Here is a 23,797-nt window from a genome sequence, read left to right as displayed (position 1 = left end):
CGGTGCGGCTTATATGTGACTCGACGTGACCAAACCCGAAAATGTAAAAATCTAAATATTGCTTTTTTGACTGCATTGAAATGTTATTTATCTGTTCCCTTATTTGCTAAACTTAATACAACTTGTAAATGAGTTAATTATTGTTATTTGTCCGACAGTATTGTGTCCCAATGCTAATTACATATGGTAAACAAACATTAAAACACCTGCGGCTTATAGTCCAGTGCGGCTTATATATGTACACATCATTCAATTTAGCTGCTGCGGCTTATATTCAGGTGCGGCTTATAGTGCGAAAAGTACGGTAAGTTTGATTAAGTTATAAGCTGTTTTGTGAAATGTCTTCTTTCGGTTTCACTGTAAAAGTCTGTGAGGAAATCAACGGAGCGATTATCAGTGCGCGGCCGTAATGTGCGTGCGTGCACGTATAATATTGATCATCTAGCGTTTATTTGAAAACGATTAATAAAAAGGCCGACGAATATCAACGTTGTGGAATATTCCACTAAAAGACGATTTTCATATAATGCTCCAGAATGAGCTGTTTTTTATATCAAAACGGGGGCTTTTCTAACTGCTCTGAAACGGCAACGACGCGATAAAAAAACAATCTGCCTTCACAGCACTGACTGGAAAATAGTCTTTGATAATGCGATGGGCAGATTAGACACATAGCCATAATTTAAAACATAGATTAGGCGATATTAACGTTAACATTGGCGCCGATGGTGGCATTCAAGCGGTAAAACGGAAAACCAGGCGTGGCGCTGAAAGTGTTAAGGGATCGCCCTGAGTGGGAGTTGAACCCCGGTCTCCCGCGTCGCAGGCGGCATCACAGACCACTATACCAAGAGGTAAATTCACTTCTTGCTATTGGGTCTGGATGCCTCTGGGGAGTGAGTTTACTTGCAGTACCGCTTAACGTCCACAGCCACTTCACTTACCATCCCTCGTGACTGTGGATAGACTGCGGTACCTCCGTTACACCAGTGCCGACGTTCAAGGTGGGTGGTCATTCGAGGTGGGTAGCAGGCGTTCAACTTCGGGCAGAGAGGACACATCATATCCTTCCTGCCCGCTGTCAGAGGGAGACGCACACACACACGTGTTGTTATACTTGTGAGGACATTCTCTTGACAATATTTACTATAAAGACTAACTTCACCATCACATGCTTAACCGAATTATAACTAAAACAAAATGATAACTTTGTTTAAAAAAGAATAGTCCTCCCAAATGTATGATTATATATTTGTGGGGACATTAGGACTCGACAGAGAGTATACAGATAGAACTCAAACCCACATGCATACAGAGGCAGCGTTAAGAAACATGATTAGTTCGTAATTAGTTACCATTAGTGCCGTAAGATATTTAAATGTTGTATTTGTTTGTAATAATGGTCGACTTACAAGCGGTCAGGACGACCAGCCTCTTCAGGCACTCCAAATCGTCCTGGATGGACATGTGTCTCTGTAAGAAACAAAGGCATTGATTATTAATTTCATCGATTTTCATCGATTTGAAAGATTCCAACGCTGATTGAAAATTTTTTTTAAACTAAAACCTCACTAGTAACACTTTAACCTATTGGTAAACAAATGTATTGATGAAAATATACATTATAACTGCTGTTGTGACATGGTTATGATGTTTATTATTATAATTTTTTTCACTTTTTCTCCTATTTTTCTTGAACGTTGCTCGCATGTGCCCCCCACTGGCCGGTTGTAGGGAGGATAGAAGCCCATCGCACGTCCCCTCCGATACATGTGTAGGCAGCCAGTCGCATCTTTTCACCTGCCAGCGCGGACTCTCATTTGGCGAGGAGTAACGTGTAGGAGGCTCACACTGCCCCCGCCATTTTCCTGTCTCTGCTGTGCAGGCGCCCCAACCGACTTGTAGGAGTCGCTGTTTACAACGTCCAGATTACCACTAGGGATGTCCCGATCCGATCACGTGATCGGCGCCGATCACGTGCTTTTCAGAGGATCGGGAACAAATTATAAAAATCGGCAGTCAAAAAAAAATTTATTCAACAAACATGACCATGTCCACGTCTTAAACTCATATGGAGGCCTTAGTTTTGGTTTTAAATTACATATAATATATCATTAATGTATTTATTGTCACACAGAGAAGAATAATTGTCCACAACAAACACATTCCCTTTAATTTACACCGTTGCAACAAACACATTCCCTTTAATTTAGACCGGTGTTCTGCCACAACACAACACGTCGCTCCCGAAACACGGTTAATATCCACTGACTTGAGCAGCTAGACTTAATGTCAGAGGTTTGGAACTAAGCATTTTAAAATAGAAAGTCAAGCCAGTTGCAATGTTTGCAAGGAGGACAGGCTGGAGGCGAAGTTTGACTAACTTTTCACCTGGAGGATAACGTCAATTATTTGCTGTGACTGAGGATTATCGTCAGCGTTTCAGACCAGAATGGACCATTACGTAAGTCGAACACTGAATGTATACTAATATGCAGGGCTGACCTTCGAAGCTTTTTTTGGCAATCGAAGCTTCGGGGCCGAGCTTCGATTTTAATTCGAAGCTTCGAAAAAAAATTTTAAAAAAAATATTTTTTTTAATATTTTTTTTTATCTTATGTTGTGGGACTTGTACAGCACTTTTGTAAACTTTGTTGTTTTTAAATGTGCTCTATAAATAAAGTGGGTTGGATTAATTAATTAAGTAGCCCCTTTCGTGACTGACGCATCCAACAAGGTTTCACTCGGCTGTGTGATTTAATTCAAGGTGGATCGCTGTTGTCGTTTGAACAACTTCAGATTTCATGGGAACTACCAATCCCCCAAATCAAGAATGTTTAAGATGAATGAAGTAAGATTTTGATTATTTGAAATATGGCCTGTGTAGACTAAACTATGCACAGAATTATGTCAGTCTACAAGGTCCGGATTCTACATGGTCCGGCAATGTAGACCTTGTAGACTCCACTACAGACCAATTATCAGTGAATGTTCATGCATTTTTAAGAAGGGCAACTTCCACAAAAAAAACAAAGAACTCACCAAAACATCTCAGTAGCACCTTATCTAAATGTTATATTTCATATATGGAGATTCATATTTATTTATGTATTGCATGCATTTCTACATTTTATTTCCTATTTTGTTTATTCATCCCAGTATCTTTCTTTCTTATGTGTGGAATTCTACAAGGCGCGCCCACACACACACACTTACATTTAGTCATTTAGCTGACGCTTTTATCCAAAGCGACTTACAAGTTCTGTACGACAAGACAGCAAGAAGGGTACAACTCTATCAGCTGAGTAACAATGTTCATCAAGTGTTGCATGTTACAGTGTAGGTTAGTTTATTAGGACAAGTGCATGACAGTAAGGTTAGTCACGGTTAGATTTTTTTTTTTTTTTTTTTTTTATCATTTCAGATAATGGTTGAAGAAGTGAGTCTTTAGTCGACGGCGAAAGATTGGACGGGATTCGGCTGTCCTAACTGGGATGGGTAGTTCACACACACAAATCGAAGTAAAAAAAAAAAAAATTAAATTTAAAAAAAAAATTTTTTTTTTTTTACTTCGATTTTTTTTTAATGTTCGAAGCTTGTGCCATCGAACGAAGCTTCGAAGCTTCGAAGTATTTAAGACAGCCCTACTAATATGCAAACATATATTGAAACTTTTAATATTTCTCATATGAAGCAGAAGCACATTTCTCAGGGTGAATGTAATAACAAAAGCCTCCGCGCTCGCGCCCCTATAGGCAACAGAGGGGCTTGTCTCGCTCCGCGAGTTTCTGACAAATGCGTCAAAATTGATACTAATGTGAAAGATCGGATCGGAAACGATCGGATCGATAGATATTTAAAATCACATGATCGGAAGCAAAAAAAGGCTATCGGGACATCCCCAATTACCACCCATCGACTTCCCACCCGCTAACTCTGCCAATTGAGTTAGTATGACGGCCGGCCCAAGCCGGAGGCAGCGCCGACAGCCGGATTTGATACCGGTGTCTCGTGCGTTGGTGACAAACAGGGACCGAAACTAAAGCCCGCCGCCCGCCAGGGGCGGTCTGTTTTTACCTTTGGCGCATGACACTTAGAGGGCTGCCCGCCGTGTGGCGTGTAGACGTGTAGTTCATAACGATACTCTTGTGAGAGTACAGATTATAGCCGCTCGTCTTTTTTTTCTCCGCCGCAAGATCGTTAAAAAACTACAAGTCCCACATTGCACTCAAGTCAACGGTCCAATCACAGTAGAGTGACGTGACTGGTTTCATGAGAAAAAAAAGCAAATGACCAATCGGAAGCTCCCATTTGGCTTGTTTACTTCCGTCTGCTCTAGTCTATCGGACCTCCACGAGCTAACGTTACTGTTTAAACAATGACCCAGTCAACTATTCACTTTTAGTTTAATACATGACGAGGCATTGTCTAACGGTATCTAGCTGGCTAGCTACTGATAGCTGCTGATAAACAAATGCTCCAGCAATAGTCTACTCTAGTGCATAATACCTCCGTTCCCTCGTTAGCTAGCTTAGCTAGCTCACGTTAGATGATCCATCTGTCCCAGTAAACTAAATTGTCTTAACGTTATCTACCGGGCTAGCAGTAGCTACAGATAGCTCCTGATATCAATGTCTTATAACATTGATTGAATACGTATTCTAGCTGAGGGCATGTTGAATGTGATTTGACAAAAGAACGGTAACGTTATAAATAGGGTCCAGCTGCATCGCCGGAGAATCCTTGCATGCTGAATGTAGGGTCTAGCTGAATATAGGGTCTAGCTGCAGGGCCGGAGAATCCTTGCTGGAGCTGGAGGCTACTCAAGTATACACAGACAGTGGAGCTGTTTGCAGATAGCAAGCATTTTGACTTATTGCGTGGTAGGCGATGTCTCGCAGATAATACAACTAAGTATGATTATATAATATATATTTTATTTAAAAAGAATATAAAATATATATATATTTTTTTTAATCAAAACATTTTTGGCAGGTAAGAAATATGCTTGGCGGGTAGACTCTTCCCATCTACCCGCCACTGGCCGGTGAGTCAAAAAGTTAATTTCGCTCCCTGGTGACAAGCGCAATGTCTGCTGCGCCACCCAGGCGGCCTGTACCTGTTCCGCAACAGTAAGTTACTTCCGGGGTAGGCCTGATTGGCCCCGACAGGCACGTGACGCGGCAAACTCAGGACGCGCAACGAGGCTGCTGAGAGCTGTCGCGCGGAAATAGGCTGTCTATTGCCATTCTCTAACACAAACTCTAACCTTAACCAGCTCCTTAACAGCGCCTAAACTTAACCGTTCTAACCTTAACCAACTCCGAAACAATGCCTAACCTTAACCTTAACCATGCCTAACCTTAACCGGCAAAAGAATACACGTTAAAAAAAAATCATGTTAAAAAAAAAGATTCGATGGGATTCGAACTAGTCAACAACGGACCGCAGGATCGCAGGACCGCTGCTCTGCCAGGTGAGCTGAAGCGCTGAATGAATGTCATGGCGGATTTGGACGGTTACGTAATTTCGCAAGCTCTGCCGCTCCGCGGAGCGTGCCGCGCGGCAGAGAAAGTTGCGCGTCACGTGCCTGTCGGGGCCAATCAGGCCTACCCCGGAAGTAACTTACTGTTGCGGATAAGCTATAAGCACCCAGGCGCCCCTGCACAACTGGTCAGACTACTGCTTGACCTTACTCCTAGAACCCACCTCACCCCTGCACACTGACAACCTAGGATGGCTTAGAGTAGACTACAGAATACAGCAACTTGCAACGGGCCTGGTCTACAAGATACACTGATGACACTAGATGTCGCACTAGAGCACCAGCATGTCATTTATCCAATCAGGTGCATTCCATGCGGTGAAATGGGAAATTGGGAGGGGATACATGCCTGCAACATGTAAACAACAACATTCATTTTGGACCCGCGCATTTTTTTTTATTAACCCTTTAATCGCCAAAAACGCTGTAGGACGTCTTTCCCCGCCATGCTCATTCTGCCAAAGACGCCGTACCACGTCTTTGATATCAATATTTCTAAAATCTGTGATCGAAATCATATTTCTCCCCCGGAGACTTGAGATCTACTGTTGAGCCCCTCTCAACTCTCCAACGGTTCAAGAGCGCCATCTGGTGGCCGATCGGCGGATCGCCCAGGGCGGAAACAGGAAATGGAAGCTGGTGCTCATTTCAATTCGGTCCGATCACTCGGTAATAGTCTCAGGACTCGAGCTGATCACAACGGATAGCAATCAGTTACCAATAACTCGATAAACAACATGATTTGGACGTATATACCATTATAAAACCTGGAAATGGATCGCATATTTCTACATCCCATAATAGGAAAATGTATGTTCCACGCTCATCACCCAACGCTATGAGGAAGCTATGGTAAGATTCAACGTTATTTTTCAACGTGTTCGATACCAACTGCTCTAATGATCATATCACCCACACTAGATGAATCATATAACGTTGGCCACGGAATTATAAACGACCCCCCCCCCCCCCGGTCAACATCAAATGATCAGTAGTAACTTCTAGAAGTACGTCCATTTGAAATTTTTTATCTCACGCAGATTCCTATCAAACTGTATTTCATCATCAATATAATGCATTTGGGGCTATAAATCACGTTCTGGAGAAAGCTGCAGAAAACGATAAAAACATACTTATACTTTAGACCAGTGGTTCTCAACTGGTCTAGCCTCGGGACCCAACATTTTCCTTAGTCATTAAGTCGCAACCGAAATTTTTGAACCACTATGATTTATTTCAACAACAAAAAAATTGCAGTAATACACAATCTTTCATGCACTGTTAAAAACATGAAATAAACAGTGCAACAAAAGTGCAACTAGGGCTAAAAACCCAATGCAATTAAATAATAATAGATCATATATGCTTCTTAGCAGATTTCTTAGCTTAACATAACAGACCTAAGTTTGGGGAAACTAATGGGATAAATGGGGTTGCAACAAAAGTGCAACTAGGGCTAAAAACACAATGAAATAAAATAATAATAATAATAATAAATAGGGGTGCTCCAGTAGCACACCATGTACCGTGCTGCGTCGTGGAATACCGTGCTGCGTCACGGACCTGGTTGACTCCGATTCCCGGACTCGCCGTCATTTGCCGAATGTCTTCCCCTGCTCTCTGCCGTTTCACCCTACATCCGTCGGTCATACTTGACCAGAAAAGCGATAAACGCTAAAAAATGAAGTTTAAAAAAATAAATTATAAATAATATAATTATGCTTCTTAGCAGACTTCTTAGCTTTTTTTTTTTTGATCAAATTTTTTTTATTATTAATTACATGAAACAGGACAACACAATAACCACAGTAACAAAAAACATAACTTTCACAGGAGAATAACAAACAATAATAATACAGAATAATAAATTATAAAGACAAAAAGAAAAAGAAACAGCGTCCAACCTATCAAATATAGATGGCTACTTCAATAACAAAAAGGGTCTTCAAAACATGGCAACCTTTCCCCACCTTTACAAAGTGGAGTGATTTAAAAGATTGTTTATGGGAGTGTTGCCGCAGATTTACTGTAGATAGCCTAGGTCCCTTACACATGTTCAAGACTGCCAAACTTGCAGAAGGTAAAGTGTAAGAAGAAAGAAATTCTTCCTCCAAGTTGGTTGACAGGTCAATCAGTCTGTCAATATTAGTCTCTTGGGGAGATGGCATGTGAGTTGACATATAGCGCAGAATAGCTAAATACCAACCCCCCCTAAAATCCCCCCAGTCAAAGTTAAGAAGGACAAGACAAAAACCAAGACAGACAAGACATTTCCTCCTCCCCCTCCCCAGAGACCGCCGGACCCCCCCGATCAAGCGCCCCAACCCCGCTCAGCCGCACACTGCGGTCTTTACCTTCTCAGCTGCTGCGAACCACAGGTCAATTCCAGCCTGCCCTACCCCGATCACCCGGGCCGTGGATATCTCAAGATAAATCACATCCAATAGAGTTAGGGACCAGTTAATCATTGTAAGCTTCTCAGGCTCCTTCCATCTCATTGCTATTAGCTTCTTCGCTGCTGTGACGCCCGCTAGGACAACCCTTTTCAGTTGTACGGACGCGGGTAGTGTCGTTATATCGTTCAGGAGTAGCGTAACAGCTGTGAATGGGATAGTTAAGCCACACAGATCTGAAAGTTTGTCCGTTATTGACCTCCAGAAGCGGGCCACTGGTGGGCAATCCCAATACATATGCATATAAGTGCCAGTGGCCTTTTGAGAGCACAAAGTGCACCGAGAGTCGGTTATCAGTCCCATAGCAAATAGCTTCCTAGGTGTAAGATAGGTCCTATGAATATAATTAAAATTAATTTGCTGGTGATTGGGGTTGCGGGAAGATAATGCCACATTTGCCCAAACATCATCCCAGTCAAACTCGGGGTCCAACTCCGGTATATCCACACGCCAGATTGTATCCAATGATAAATTTTTATACGTGGATTGAATTAAGAGCGTATAAAAGTCGGAGACAAACCCTCTGGATGTCGTCCTGTCCACTATGAGCCTGAGGAAGGGGTGTGGGTGCAAGGCTTGAGCCCACGGTACGCCATGCGCCCTCAGTGCTGACCTTAGTTGAAGGTAAAGAAAGAAGGACTCGCCGGGTAGATCATAAAATTCTCTTAAGTCCTGAAACGCACGGAGGCCGTTCTTATCATAAATATCCTCCAGAGTATGCACTCCCCTCCTTTGCCATTGAGGAATATTAACCGGCTTGTGTCCAACAAGTAATTGCTGGTTATTAAAAATTGGAGAGTCCAGGTGCCAAGGGCATTTAACCCCACACGACCTCTGTACATTACGCCACGTTTGGATCACGTGAGTTATGATCGGTCCATACCTCAGCCGGCATTTCGCAATAGAGACAGTGGAGTACACTACATCCTGTAATCTTAGCGGAGACACCGCCGCCGCTTCTAAGGAGCGCCACGATACAGCCTCTACAGGGTCTAGCCAGCACATCAAAGGTCTCAGTGAAAAGGACCAGAAATACAGTTTAAAATCAGGGATTGCGAGGCCCCCATCTTGTTTCCTACGTTGAGTAGTAGCCCTTTTGATTCTCGGGCGTTTGTTATTCCAGACAAACTTAGATACCATCGATTGTACCTTGCGCCAGTGGTCTATTGGAGGGGGCAGGGGGAGCATTGAGCTAATAAAATTTATCCTAGGCAGGATGTTCATTTTGATTATGGAAGCCCGGGCTTGTAAGGAGTTAGGAAGGGACGACCACCTGTCTAGATCCTGGCGTATTTTATCATAAGTACCCGTGAAGTTGTACTTAGTAGTTTGGTTCAGCGTGGGGAATATCTCTATGCCCAGGTATTTGAAATGTTCTACTATGGGGATATCAGCTGGTAGTCGTACCGCCTTGGCCAGTTCATTAAGAGGTAGGCAGGCTGATTTGTTCCAGTTAATCTTAAAACCTGACAATTTACCAAAGTCGTCGATTATCCTCAATAATTTTGTGGCCGACCGGGAGGGGTCGTCCATGAAAATCAGCAGGTCATCCGCATAGAGAGCAATTTTGTGTGGAGTATTGTTGACCATTATGGGGACGATGTCCTCCGATTGCCTAATAAATTGGGCCAAAGGTTCGAGGGAAAGCGCGAACAGTCCCGGGCTCAGAGGGCAACCCTGTCTAGAAGATCTGGAGACTGGAAAGAGTGTGGAACAGTTTTTGCCTGTCAGTATCATCGCAGACGGCGAGGCATACAGGACTTTAATCATATGAATAAAACTCTTTCCAAGACCCATGACCTCAAGTACCTTCCACAGATATGACCACTCAAGTCTGTCAAACGCCTTCATGGCATCCAAAGACAGAACTGTGGATGGAGTTGTATTGTCTTTACTGTTATCGATTACATGCAACAGCCTCCTAAGATTATCTGCAGCCAGACGCCCCGGGATAAAACCAGTTTGATCGCAGTGTACCAATACAGACATAAATCTCTGCAGGCGACGGGCCAGCACCTTGGCAAACACCTTTAAATCGGCCCCGAGAAGACTCAAGGGTCTATAGCTACCACAATCATTGGGATCTTTGTCCTTTTTGAGAAGTAAAGAAATCAACGCCATATTGACATCTCTTGAGAACTCCCCTTGTTCGATAGCGTAATTGATCATATCGAGCATCAATGGACCCAGTTGGTCCCAGAAAGCTAAATACACTTCGGGTGGAATACCATCCCAGCCTGGCGCCTTACCCCTCTGCATTTCAACAATAGTCTCCCTCAATTCTACGAGAGTAATCGGTCTCCCCAGTTCCTTGGCCTCTTCCTCAGAAATGTGGGGTATCTCAAGCCCGCCAATGAACGATTCAAATCTAGAGTCATCCAGATTACCCTCTGAGCTATATAACTGTGAGTAAAACTCTTTAAAAGTGTCATTGATCTTTTTCGAATCAGTAGTGACTGCACCCTGGCTCGTCCTAATCGAGGGGATATCTGAGAAATGATCATTTGATCGTATTTTCATTGCCAATAGATGGCTAGGTCTGGAGCCGTGAAAATAGTAATTTTGTCTTGTCCTGTGTATCAAAAACTCAGACTGTTGTTTAAGTATGGAGTTTATTTCTTTTTTGACTATCTTACGTTGTGTGTTTAGTCGTTCATTATAGTCAGTTTGCAAGGATGCGTATAGGTCCGCATATAATGATTCCAGTCCTTCTAGCTTTTTTGACCGGGATTTTCGCAAATTGGAGGCAAATAGTGTGACATGACCCCTGATGAATCCTTTCAATGCGTTCCACAGGACCCTAGGGTCTTCTACTGTGCCAACGTTGATCTGCAAAAATTCAGCTAGTTTACTCCTGAACTCAGAACAGAAGTCATCGTTCTTTAGCAAGGTCGAATTAAAACGCCATCTGGGAGCTCTTGCGGAGAGCCTGCCAAAGGTTGCCGTAAGGAAAATCCCCTTGTGGTCTGAGAGAGCCAAGGGAACCAATGAGACATCGAAACTATCAAACATATTAGGGGACGCGAATGCATAGTCAATTCGAGAGAAGCTTTTGTGTCTGGCTGACAGGTGAGAGTAATCTCTGAGGGTGGGGTTGCATAAGCGCCAGAGGTCTGAGAGCCCCGTGTCTTTGGCCCACATCCTGAGGGCCTTAGAGGCCCGTTTCTGGTCGCTCGTTTCAGAGGGCCCAGACCTATCCATCTCCGCATCCCAGCACGCATTAAAATCGCCACCCACAATGAGAGCGTATCCATTAAGTTCCAACATATTCTTCGTGATTGTATTATAGAACGCTGAATCAAATGTGTTAGGAGCATACAATGCTATTATAGCCATCTTCCTATGCAAGAATTCAACTTTTGCTATAGTAATCCTTCCCTCCGTGTCCGACCATACATCCAAGATTTTGATATCAAGGTTACGTCTTGTAACTATGACTACTCCTTTCGTCTTATCATCGGCTGAGGATGCGGAGATAACGTGATATTGCCGATTTGCCAGTCTTGACACGTCACCTACCATTAAATGCGTCTCACTAAGGAGAGCAAGGTCAATATTTCTCCTCTTCAATAGCCAAAGGACACTGGCACGCTTGTGTGGGGCGTTAAGCCCTCCTGCGTTCCAAATTAAAATATTCAATTTAGCCATGGTCGAGCTTGTATAAGTGCGTAGAGAACATACCCGTGCAGCCAGGCTGAGTACAGAGGTGCCGATCCCGGCGGGCCCGGACGGTCAATCCCAGGAGTTCAGAGGAGGAACACTTACACATATATAAGACAACAGTACATAGAACACATAAAAATACCACCCCAGCTACAACCCCCCCTCCTTCTACTCTAAACCCTAACCCACCCGTCCTACTATAAGTTCCTCTATACCCACTCTCCAATCCCCACCCTATGCCCCACCCACTGAGGATGGTCATCTTCCTATCACTTCCCACTAGAGACATGGATCAATAAGACGCTTCCCACTCCCACCCCCCTCTAGATAAACCCCTGAGTAAACCCCCATTAGTCCAATAAACACAAATAATAATAAAATAAAATTCAATAAAGATATCGGTCGAAAACCACCTGAGCCCTGGCCCCAACATGAGAAAACCATAATGGTAAAAACAGCCATTATTAAATAATAACTCCGCATCAACCTGCAGCCCTCTATTTCGGAATCTGCGCTTCAACATCACATTGTTATAGCCCAAAAAGGTATAGGAAAATTCAATACAAAATTAAATTAAAGCATCCCAGCCGATAGTCTAAGGCAGGTTCGGGTCACAGGTTAATTGTGCAAAATTGTGTGAACAGTGTCAATTAAACAATGACAAAAAAAAGGAGGAAGGGAAAAAAAAGGTTATGGTCAAAGTGCACCCCTTTAGCCGTCCCTCTGATCAGGCACAACGGCTGAAATGACCCAACCTATGTAAGATTAGAATTAAACACAATCATTCATTAATCAATCCGGGGATGGTAATAGGCAACACCTGACACCACCTGTCATCATACATTGTTTCAATAAAGATATCGGTCGGAGCAGTTAGTCCAAGGTAGGATCGAATCACATTTAAATTGCTCATTCAAATGCCATTAAAACATATAGGAAAATTCAATACAAAATTAAATTAAAGCATCCCAGCCGATAGTCCAAGGCAGGTTCGGGTCACAGGTTAATTGCTCATTCAATTGCCCTTAAAACAGCGACACTAATTATTATATAATTACTCAGCATCAACCTGTAACCATCTACCCTGGAGTCTGCATATTAATGTATCAACGTTATAGCATAAGTGCCTCACGGAAAATTCAAAACAAAATTAAGGCTTGTCAGTAGTTAGTCCAAGGTAGAACCGGATCACATTTAAATCGCGCATATAGATGACATAAAAACAGCGACAGTAGGAAAGAAAAAAGAAAGGAAGAGGGGGTAATGGCTAGAGTGCAAGCCATATAACCATATAGCCATTAAGTGCAAGCCATACCCGACCCAACCTGTTATCAAATATTGTTTATGCATATTCAACCGACCTTGGCATCTACTTTGGATCACCAAAGCTCAAAACAACCTGGATATAAAAATAAAAAGCATACCAGAAGTTAGTTAGGGACTCGGTCACTCTTGAACTGTGCAAACCAATGTCCCTTTGAACAGCAACAGCAACCAAAATACGTAACCATTAACGAATGTCTCAGCGCAGACCATAGTCGAAGCCCGCTGGCTAGCCCGAGGCTAGCGCGTAAGCTAGTGACGAATCCGGATAGCACGTTAGCCTACTATGTACATTGTTCAGCTAGCTCGTTAGCTTCCAAAGAGGCGATACACAAGTACGACCATGAGGTCAGCTTTAGCAAGTAACAGAAGTCATTGGGAAGCCCCGCTAGTTGGATGGGCAGAGGACAGTTAGCATGTCTGGGCATGACAGCAAGTGTTTGTGAATAGTCGACCTAATCAATGTATATAGGCCCAAACCGCCAAGTCACTCACCCTCCATAGATATCAAGCAACAGACTCGGGTGTCTTCGCGAGATATTCCTTCGCTTTAGCCAACGACCAAAACAAACGCTGACCACCGACCTTCTCCAACACAGATAGTTTCGCGGGAGCGAATAACGTGGGCCTCAGGCCTAGTCTCCATAGCTTAGTCAGGACCACCTTGTACTCGGCTCTCTGAGCTTGAACCTCCGGTGTAAAGTCCTCGAAAATGGCCACTTTGTGATCGCCAAACCTCAGAGTACCCCTTCTGGTACGAGCCGACCGCATGATGATTTCTCTCTGTTGGAGTCTGTTCAGCTTGACTATGATGGGCCTCGGTTCTTTGTTCACGCCGGGAGAAAACCTGCCCGCTCTGTAAGCCGACTCACAGATAGGAGGCGAGGGGAGGACGTCCGTCCCTAGTATCTTCTGCAGCAGTTCGGGCATGGTCTCAGAGAGACGGCCTTCACCGCTGGTCTCCGGTACTCCAACAATCCTGACGTTGTGGCGTCTATCCCGGGACTGCATCTCCTCCATCGCCGACTGTAGTTTGTTGACTTCAGCCTGCCTAGCCAGCAGGGCGGATTCAAGACCCGCCATCTTCTCACATTGTGATGATACCTCCGTCGTTAGCATGGCTAGTTCGTTAGCATTAGCCGATGAGGCAGCGTGAATCGTCTCCATCTTGTCTGTCAGCGGGACTACCGCCAGCCGTATTTCTTCTGATATCTCACGACGGAGGCTGATACAGAAATCCGCCAGCACTTGCTTCTGTGCTTCAGCGATGCGTGCCTCAGATTCTACGTGTACTTTCTTCTGTGCTTCAGCGATGCGTGTCTCAGAGTCTGCGTGTAGCTTGGTCATGACCAAGAGCACAGCTTCGCTTAACTCCCCGACAGCGGGAGACGGTACGGCCATGCTCGGCGGTGTCGGTGTCGTGCCTAACTCTTTCATGGCTCTGGTTTCCACCCCCGCCATCGTAGAAAGTCGAAAAAAGTTGATGAATGTATACTAAACACGACGACCTAGCAAACAGATAAAAAACAAATAAAAATAAAATAAAGACTAATGGGGAGAAACGTATATTCAGCACGGTAGAAGGGAGCTCATGTGAAAACACGTCTACTCCATGATCGCTCAGCTCCGCCCCCCAGCAGACTTCTTAGCTTAACATCCCAGGGAACTAATGGGATAACTGGGGATGTTGTTTGCTCCTGACAAGAGTCTGGTAGACAAAGCAACTCTGAGGTCATGCTCAATGTCCAATCTGTTCCTCTGCTTTGTCTTCAGCTGGACCAGAGCTGAGAAGCCACTTTCACAAAGATAGGTAGTATAAAAAAAAAAAAAAAAAAAAAAAATATCTTTTCTTTTTACACACACATCCGCTACCCACTCAAAATGGCCCTGCGACCGGGGTCGCGACCCACCAGTTGAGAAACACTGCTTTAGACCGTATTTTAGTATGAATATGTGAATGAAAAAGTATAACGTTGCTACACCCTGAACAATAGATATAGGACGTTGAATGGGCCATAGTAATGTCAATTTAGCAATACAATTTAAAAAGTTATAGCCCTGCAAAGAAGGGGAACTTCTCCATATTAAATAGGATGGTAAATTATGAATTTAAGCCTGGCGATCAAAGGGTTAAATTAATTAAATTTGTATTATTATTCATTATAATAAAAAAAAACAATACTTTTATTCTGCACCTTTCTAAAAGCTCTGTGGGGATGCGTTTTAATAAATTGTACTCTACATGCAAATCTATATTTATATTATCTCATATTTAAGTCTGACATTATTGTTTAGTTTTTATTTTGTCATATAAAAAAAAGTTGAGGATTTTTTTGTATCATAGTCCTCATTGACAAAATCAACACCGTCGGACGGCGTGCAAGCCTGTATGTCAGGGTATCTGCAGGTTTAGCCCAGTCAGATTTAATGCTTTTTAAGACTTTTTAATGCCACTCAGAATTAAATTCAATACCAATTTCACAATAACAAAAATCATGCAACGACACCAATTAGTTTAAGTTTAGGGACACATTGGTCCAAAGATGTTTATTAAAACATAACTTGGAAACTTAAAAATCTTGAACTTAAAGGAGTAACTGGATTGGATGAATTTCAACAAAGGGGTGACCAAACATAAATAGCAAATATAGCTATACAAAATATACCAGGGGCCAAGCAGCCACTGTCAGAACACATAACTATTACCACCCAAAAATGACTCTGAGCTTTTTTATGGTGGAGCTCTGGGATACATGACAAGTATCAAAGTTGAGGGAGATGTCCTGAAACAGGCCTCTGTGGTTTGGGAGCCAACAGTTACGTAAACTATCATTCCAGGCAAGGCGGAATACTTCGAGTTTGGTCGAACACCATTTAAGTTCAAGTTTGCGACATGCCTTTTTAAAGGAGCGAGTTTCCTCCATAAACCAGGGAGTTTGTTTTTGCGGAGCCTTTAACCTAGAACTGGGGAGCTTGGACTGGTCAGATGAACTCAGTGGTACACAGGTTGAAGAAACATGGCTTGGATTCAAAACCAAATTCACAGCAATACTCAACAACATGGCACCCATAAGAACCACCAGGGTTAAAAATCGCGCTGAGCCATGGATGCACACTGAAATACTGGCCGCTATGAAAACCAGAGACAAAAAATGCTCTGAACTTCATAAAAGTCAGACAAAGCTTTCCAAAAGCTCAAACAGTGAACTCCAAGCCCACGTGGTTGAACAAAAAATTCAAAGAAACAGACTAAGAAATGACGTAAACACCATGATCAGAACCGCAAAAAGAAATTTCATCAACGACAAAACTGAGGAAAACAAAAACAAACCCCGCAAACTTTGGAAATTACTCAATAATCAACTAGGCTGCAGTAAAAAACTTAAAACCAGATTCTCAAACATAAACATAAAGACGGACAACACGCTCATCACAGACAAGCTGGATGTAGCCAATTACTTAAACATCTTCTTCACAAACATAGCCACAACACTGGTAAACAAACTACCCTCCCACTCAGGGCATTATGGGGTAGAACACATAGTAGCATACTACAAAAACCTAGGGGTCCACAAAGACGACTTCAAACTTGAAATGGTAACAACCGATGAGGTACTCAAAAAATTGAGCGCCCTCCAACCTAACAAGGCCACTGGCCATGACAACATCCCCTCCAAATTCCTCAGAGACGCAGCAGCCGCCATCACCCCAGTCATCACACACATAATAAACCTCTCTATAAAACAGGGGCACGTCCCCAAGGACTTCAAAATTGCACAAAAAGGGCAGCAAATTAGACCCAGGCAACTACCGCCCTGTTTCTATTCTTACCTCCATCTCGAAAGTCATGGAGAAAATAGTCTACGAACAGGTCGAAAAGTACCTGGCGGAAAAAAATCTAATCTACGAATTCCAATCTGGCTTCAGAACGTCCCACTCCACTGACACATGCCTCCTCTATTTGAACGACCACATCAAACAAGAGGTGGACGCGGGCAAATACTGCGGCATGGTCATGCTGGACCTACAAAAGGCCTTCAACACTGTCAATCACTCCATTCTAATGGACAAGCTAAAAGCAATTGGTTTTGATAGCTTATCAGTGAGCTGGATGCAATCCTACCTGGAGGGGAGAGAACAGATGGTAGAGGTAAACGGTACTCTACCCCCCCCCCCCCTCACAGTGAGCTGTGGTGTTCCACAAGGAAGCATACTAGGACCGCTACTCTTCCTAATTTATGCAAATGACATGTCGTCAGCCTGTGACTGCAACTTGTTCCTGTTTGCGGACGACTCAGCCCTGCTGGTCTCTGACAAGAACAAGTTGCAGGTTGAAAAAACCCTCAGCTCGGAACTAGGCAAAATCTGCATATGGCTCGCTGATAACAAACTATCATTACACATGGGCAAAACAGAGTCCATTCTCTTCGGTTCAAATAACAAACTCAACAAGACCGACGGCTTCTCAGTTACAGTGGGTGACAATATTGTCACAAGGAAAGACGAAATTACCTACCTGGGTTCCATCCTAGAGGCAAATCTTTCCTGTGACAAAATGGCATCCAATGTAATAAAAAAAGTCAACCAACGAACTAGATTCCTGTACCGGATCTCCTCTCTGGTAAACAAGAATACCCTGAAGACTCTGGCAGGAGCACTCATTCAAGGGTACTATGACTATGCGTGCACCTCATGGTACCAAAGCACCTCAAGGCGCTTAAAACAAAATTACAAACATCACAAAACAAACTGGTCAGACTACTACTTGACCTGAACCCCAGAACCCACCTCACCCCTGCCCACTTTGACAACCTAGGATGGCTTAGAGTAGACGACAGAGTACAGCAACTTGCAATGGGCCTGGTCTACAAGATACACTATACGACCGGGGTGCCCATGTACATGTCAAAATACTTCCCAAAGGTCAGTGAATACCACAACCACTACACCAGAGGAAGCTCAACAAATCATGTTAAACCCAGATTCGGCTCAAACAAGGGACTAAACACATTTCGCAATTATGCCACAACAATGTGGAACGCCCTACCCAAAGCTGTAAAGGAATGTGAATCCCTGCCCACATTCAAAACCGCTCTTAAAGAGCACCTACGGGAGGCTGCAATTCGAAACTGGCCACCGTAAATGCCCAAAACCCCCACCACCTCCTAATAGACAGTCTCCTCCCCACCGCATGTATATATTCCCTCCCCGCCGTATGTATATTTATCTCCCACCCACCCACCCCCCCCCCCTAATGTACAGTCTCCTCCCCATCATATGTATATACTCTGTCAGGATCTAGGGGTAACAGTACTGTATATTGGAATACCGTTTATGTCACAAATGTATCAGTACTAAATACCTATATGTCCCTATGCCATAAATGTCATGTATGTTGTGTATGTCACAAATGTCTATATGAATTGAAAATGGGGGACCCTGATGGAAACAAGACAAACGTCTTTCTCAGGTCTGCATCCCCTTAACAATTGTATGTATTGAGCCGTACTGTATTGTACCCATTCTGCAATCTGTTAAATAAAGTTTTCATTCATTCATTCATTCACCCTCCCCAGGGTATCAAAAAAGTCAACCAACAAACAAGATTCTTGTGCCGGATCTCCTCTCTGGTAAACAAGAATACCCTGAAGACTAACAGGAGCACTCATTCAAGGGTACTACGACTATGCTTGCACCTCATGGTACCACCAAAGCACCTCAAAGGCCCTAAAAACAAGATTACAAACATCACAAAACAAACTGGTCAGACTACTGCTTAACCTCACTCCTAAAACCCACTTTACCCCTGCCCACATTCAAAACCGCTCTTAAAGAGCACCTACGGGAGGCTGCAATTAGAAACTGGGCACCGTAAATGTCCAAACCCCCCCCCCCCTCCTAATGTACAGTCTCCTCCCCATCATATGTATATATTTTCTGTTAGGATCTCTGGGTAACAGTACTGTATATTTGCATATCGTATATGTCACAATTGTAACACTACAGTACTATATAGTATACCTGTATGTCATGTATGTCCCTATGCCATTAATGTCATGATGTCATGTATGTTGAGTATGTCATAAATGTCATGTCACTATAATTGAAAATGGGGGACCCTGATGTAAACAAGACACACGTCTTTCTCTGGTCTGCATCCCCTTAACAATTGTGTGTATTGAGCCGTACTGTATTGTACCCATTCTGCAATCTGTTAAATAAAGTTCTCATTCATTCATCCAGTTGTTTTGTTTTTGTGGTTTTGGTTGAATGAATGAATACTTTGTTTAACAGATTGCAGAATGGGTACAATACAGTACGGCTCAATACACACAATTGTTAAGGGGATGCAGACCAGAGAAAGACGTTCGTCTTGTTTACATCAGGGTCCCCCATTTTCAATTCATAGTGACATTTATGACACTCAACATACATGACATTTATGGCATAGGGACATACAGGTATATAGTACTGTACAGTTACATTTGTGACATATACGATATGCAAATATACAGTACTGTTACCCATAGATCCTAACATACATGGGAGGATACTGTACGTCATTAGGAGGGGGTGGGTGGGAGGAAGAAATACATAGTGGGTGAAGCTCTCATCGAACATAAACACAAACGTGTCCTTGTTTACATCCGTGAATAGATTATTTTCAAGTTAAGACCTCAGCTTCAAGCTTTGGCGTGGAGCCGAATGTTATCCGGACTTCTGTTGGTGCAGATGTTATAGTCCTACCTGAGATGGCGCAGCTGGTGTGGAGACAGGGGCCGAAAATAAATGCGAAATAGTAGTTTGCAGGCGGTTTTTGCAGAGCTCTCAGCATGTGCGACGCGACTGCTCTTTTTTTTGTTGCAGCGGGGCTTGTGATGGTATTTGACTGGGACCAACCATCGCGCAAACAGTGGATTGTCGAGCCAGTTCTCGTTAAATTGGCACTTTCCCATATTAACGAGTGCAAATGCTAAACTAAACGTAACGTTAGCGTTATCGCTTCGCCTTGCTAACGTTAGCTATACTCCGTTGGTTCCCCGGCCAACACATTACACAAGGAGTTGTGTTGGTTCTGCCCCATTCCGGTCTGCGTGATTCTACAACACGGTCAATGAAAAGTCAAACTTTATCTCCCGTTAACCGTTTTCCCCCAGATTTCATAATAAAACATAAGATGACATGGCATTTTATCTTTCCTTTCTATGGCATTTTTAAGACCTCTGAAAATGGATTTAAGACATTTTAAGACAAACTAAGGCCTTAATTATTGATAAACAAATTTAAGACCTTTTAAGACTTTTTAAGGATCCGCGGACACCCTGGTATGTGTGTGTGTGCGTGCACATCACTGACCTAGCGTGCTGGTGGTGTTGGTGGTGGTGTCGTTGGTGGCGGTGTCGTTGGTGGCGGCGTCGTTGGTGGTGGTGTTGTTGGCGGTGGTGGTGGTGGAGCCCTGGATGGCGCGGTTAAAAAAGTGCTCTACTTGGTGGCTGTGGCCCTGGTAGGGGGTGGAGGTGGCCAGACGTCCCTGCCTCCGCGGCGAGCCCTCGTCCTCCGACGACGTGTCTGTGAGCGACAGGGGGAGCAGCGTTACAACAGCTGAACACAACATGGCCTGAGACCTGCTCAGAGAATTCCTAACGTCTGCATTGATACGAGAACCGGATGGAACGGGGACCCAAATGGAGAGAAAGTTAGTCTTAGACCCACGGTTTTAAGAGACACTGCTCTACAGTATGAATATAAGTCAGTGAGAAGGACAGATGGTTAGATGAAGATGGAGGAGGAGGAGGGCTGAGGGAGCGCCGGGTGGCGTGAATACTTTCGGCAGCCAACATGCCCTTCCGCGTTGCTCTGATTAGCCGCGCGCGCGCATGAGCCGCGACACGCTCCTCTGCCAGGCAGGAATCTTAACGCAATTTATACAAATGGAAGTATTGATTTTGTCGTAACGAATCATTAAAAAAATATACCGTTAACTGGGATATGTTGTGCCTTTACACATATGTTGGATTATGTAATTGGTTTGTCATGACAAACTAATAAAAAATCAACACGCGGAAGGGCATGTTGGCTGCCTAAAGTATTCACGCTGCTGGGTGTTACATATCCTTGTGGCATTAACAGCAGCATTGCTTTGAATTCCACTCAAGCCCCTTATACCCAAATGCAGAGAGATGTCAGCGCCTTCTAGAACTACACTGAATGTAGAAGACAAGACTGTGAAACCTTCTGGACACCCGACAGGCCGGAGAACGCCGTGTTCAGACAGGATGGAGAGCCAAGGGACCATTAGCGGTCGGAGGTCACCGTCATCATGGATGTTTTTATAAACTAGGTATAAACGGAAAACATGGCACTAGGGACCCACAGTGCTGCTGCTCGATAAGGATTTTAACATCTAGGACAGCGGTTCTCAACAGGGGTGCCTTGAGATTTATAAAAAAAAAAAAAAAATGTATTAATATTCTTTTTGGATTACAGAAAATTATCACTAAAGTGCCATCTGTTGCAGCTGCACTGTTTTCCATGAAAATACCATATTTGGATAAGTTTGACCATTTCTCAATCTGAAAAACATTATGAAACTTGGTGTTAATAAAACACAGAAAAGGATCACCAAGTTACTCTGGATAAAAAAAAACTTTACAGACAACATTGAGACAAAGCTTCCCGACACATCTCCATCCAAACTCTTGGAAGAACTCATTGAAATCTCATCTGATACCACCTGGAGAGCTAGTTTCAGAGTGTGGTGCTGATACCATTCAGCACCACATATCTGTGTGAAGCTGGCTTTTCATCCATGACCGCTCTGAAAACAAAATATAGGGCCATGTTGAGCCTTGAGGATGACATGCGTGTTGCCTTGTCAAAGATCTCCCCATGTATTGACCATATTATTAGCCAGCAGCAGCAGACCTCGCATTGAGCTAGACATTTCCACTGAGTGAACGAGTGCTTATTTTCTGTATGTATTTTTGAGAAATGGTAACTTGGTGATCCTTTTCTGTATTAAAAAGAATACATGATTTTCAGTTTGAGAAATGGTCACACTTATCCAAATATTAGTTTAGTGATCATTTTCTGTAATTTTATTTAAAGAAATATGCCATTTGATTTACTACTACAAGCAGTGTAATGTCAACAGTACTAAGCCATTTAGACCTGAAACACCCATTAATAATGCATTATATAGCCTGCATATACACACAAATGCGTTTCCCGGTTTCTTAAATAAACATTATTTTGAAAGCAAGCACTTTTGTCATCATTGTAGCAAAATTGAACACAGGGGTGCCTTGGCAGAAGAAAGGTTGAGAACCCCTGCACTACACCACTAAGGTACCCATGTACATGTCGAAATAATTCCCAAAGGTCAGTGAATACCACGACACCAGAGGGAGTTCCACAAATCATGTTCAACCCAGATTCGGCTCAAACAAGGGACTAAACACGTTTCGCAATTATGCCACAACAATGTGGAACGCCCCATTTACTGTTAGGATCCGTTTAATAGTACTGTATAATATTTGCATATCTTGTATCAGGTATCTGTAGCTGGGCGCACCAGGCACGTGACCAAGCAGCCAGCAATCACAGCGCTCCTGCATCAAAATGCGGAAGACGACATTTTAGCCAAGGCTAGCTCAGTGATTTTTTTTACTCGTTTATAAAAATGATTTAAAATGTTTATTAGCAACGCCGAACTTTCAAACCCCCCGCGGTTGTGTGTGAAACCCTAATGCAACAGTGAGTACCTTTGACATTTATATCTGATATATTTTGGACCAACCACTCGTTTTTTAACCAGTGCTTGATGGTGCACATTAACATGGCTAGTAGCGTAGAATCAGTGACTGCGTATTCAAGCAAGGCTTGCATCACTGTCACGAAAGGGGCTACGGGCGCCCTCTGTGGCTTCCACAGGCTTGCCCAGTGAGAGGATTCTCCGGCGTTGCAGCTGGACCCTATTGGGCAATCCGCAGTCTATGCTTTTTTTTACTCTCCCTACGCAAAACACGCAATGATCATTATTATTATTATTATTATTATTATTATTATTATTATTATTATTATTATTATTATTATGTATAAAAGCATGTTTGGCCAGTGTTTGATTAACCCAAGAAAAAGCCGCCTGTGTAAAAAAAATAATAATGGTTGAGGATGTATTATGAACATTGGATGAGGAAATAGATAGTGGAAAAATTAAGGCATAAATAATGATGATAGCTCATATGATCAGATGAAAATTACACAAGGTGGTGTCACCAAATCGAGGTAAACGTTCATTCAAACTAACTTATTTGAATGATAGAGGCAGTGTGGTGAACTTTGGCTGTGGTTGGTGAGTTCACATAGTTCTACTGAGCTGTACTACCCATTCTGCAATCTGTTAATACAGTTTTCAATCAATCAATCTACTCCAGTGGTTGTCACTTGTCAACCCTTTTACATTTAGCCGACGCTTTTATCCAAAGCGACTTACAAGTTCTGTACGACAAGTCATCAGGAAGGGTACAACTCTATCAGTTGAGTAACAATGTTCATCAGAGTGTTGCGTGTTACAGTGTAGGTTAGTTTATTAGGACAAGTGCTGTCCTAACTGGGGTGGGTAGTTCATTCCACCATTGTGGGGCAAGGACTGAGAATAGGCGGCTTCTCTTTGATGACCCTCCCAGGGCTGTACGCTAAGCTTTTTCACTAAGGGCACACTTTCCCCTAAATGAGAAATTTAGGGGCAAAAAATTTTTTTTAGGGGCAAATTTTTAAATAACAATTTTACCATTATTTATATCGATTGTTT

The 23,797-nt window shown here is 43.2% G+C and overlaps 1 protein-coding gene across 1 annotated transcript in view; it reads right to left on the bottom strand.

Annotated features, from left to right (window-relative positions):
• Window positions 1-1,408: 1,408 nt before the first annotated feature.
• LOC311226477 (uncharacterized protein) overlaps window positions 1,409-23,797 on the bottom strand; it is a gene marked incomplete at both ends in the record, with an annotated part of 31,058 nt that continues 8,669 nt past the window's right edge. Inside the window, 2 exons of the mRNA XM_084311903.1 lie at window positions 1,409-1,473; window positions 20,341-20,553. Of these exons, the coding sequence (XP_084168029.1) occupies window positions 1,409-1,473; window positions 20,341-20,553 (278 nt within the window). The remainder of the gene's footprint in view (window positions 1,474-20,340; window positions 20,554-23,797) is intronic.

The sequence above is a fragment of the Notolepis coatsorum genome, assembly GCF_963971535.1.
Source record: "Notolepis coatsorum genome assembly, chromosome: 4".
Taxonomy (NCBI): Eukaryota; Metazoa; Chordata; class Actinopteri; order Aulopiformes; family Paralepididae; genus Notolepis; species Notolepis coatsorum.
This window is presented reverse-complemented; position numbering and strand designations above follow the sequence as displayed.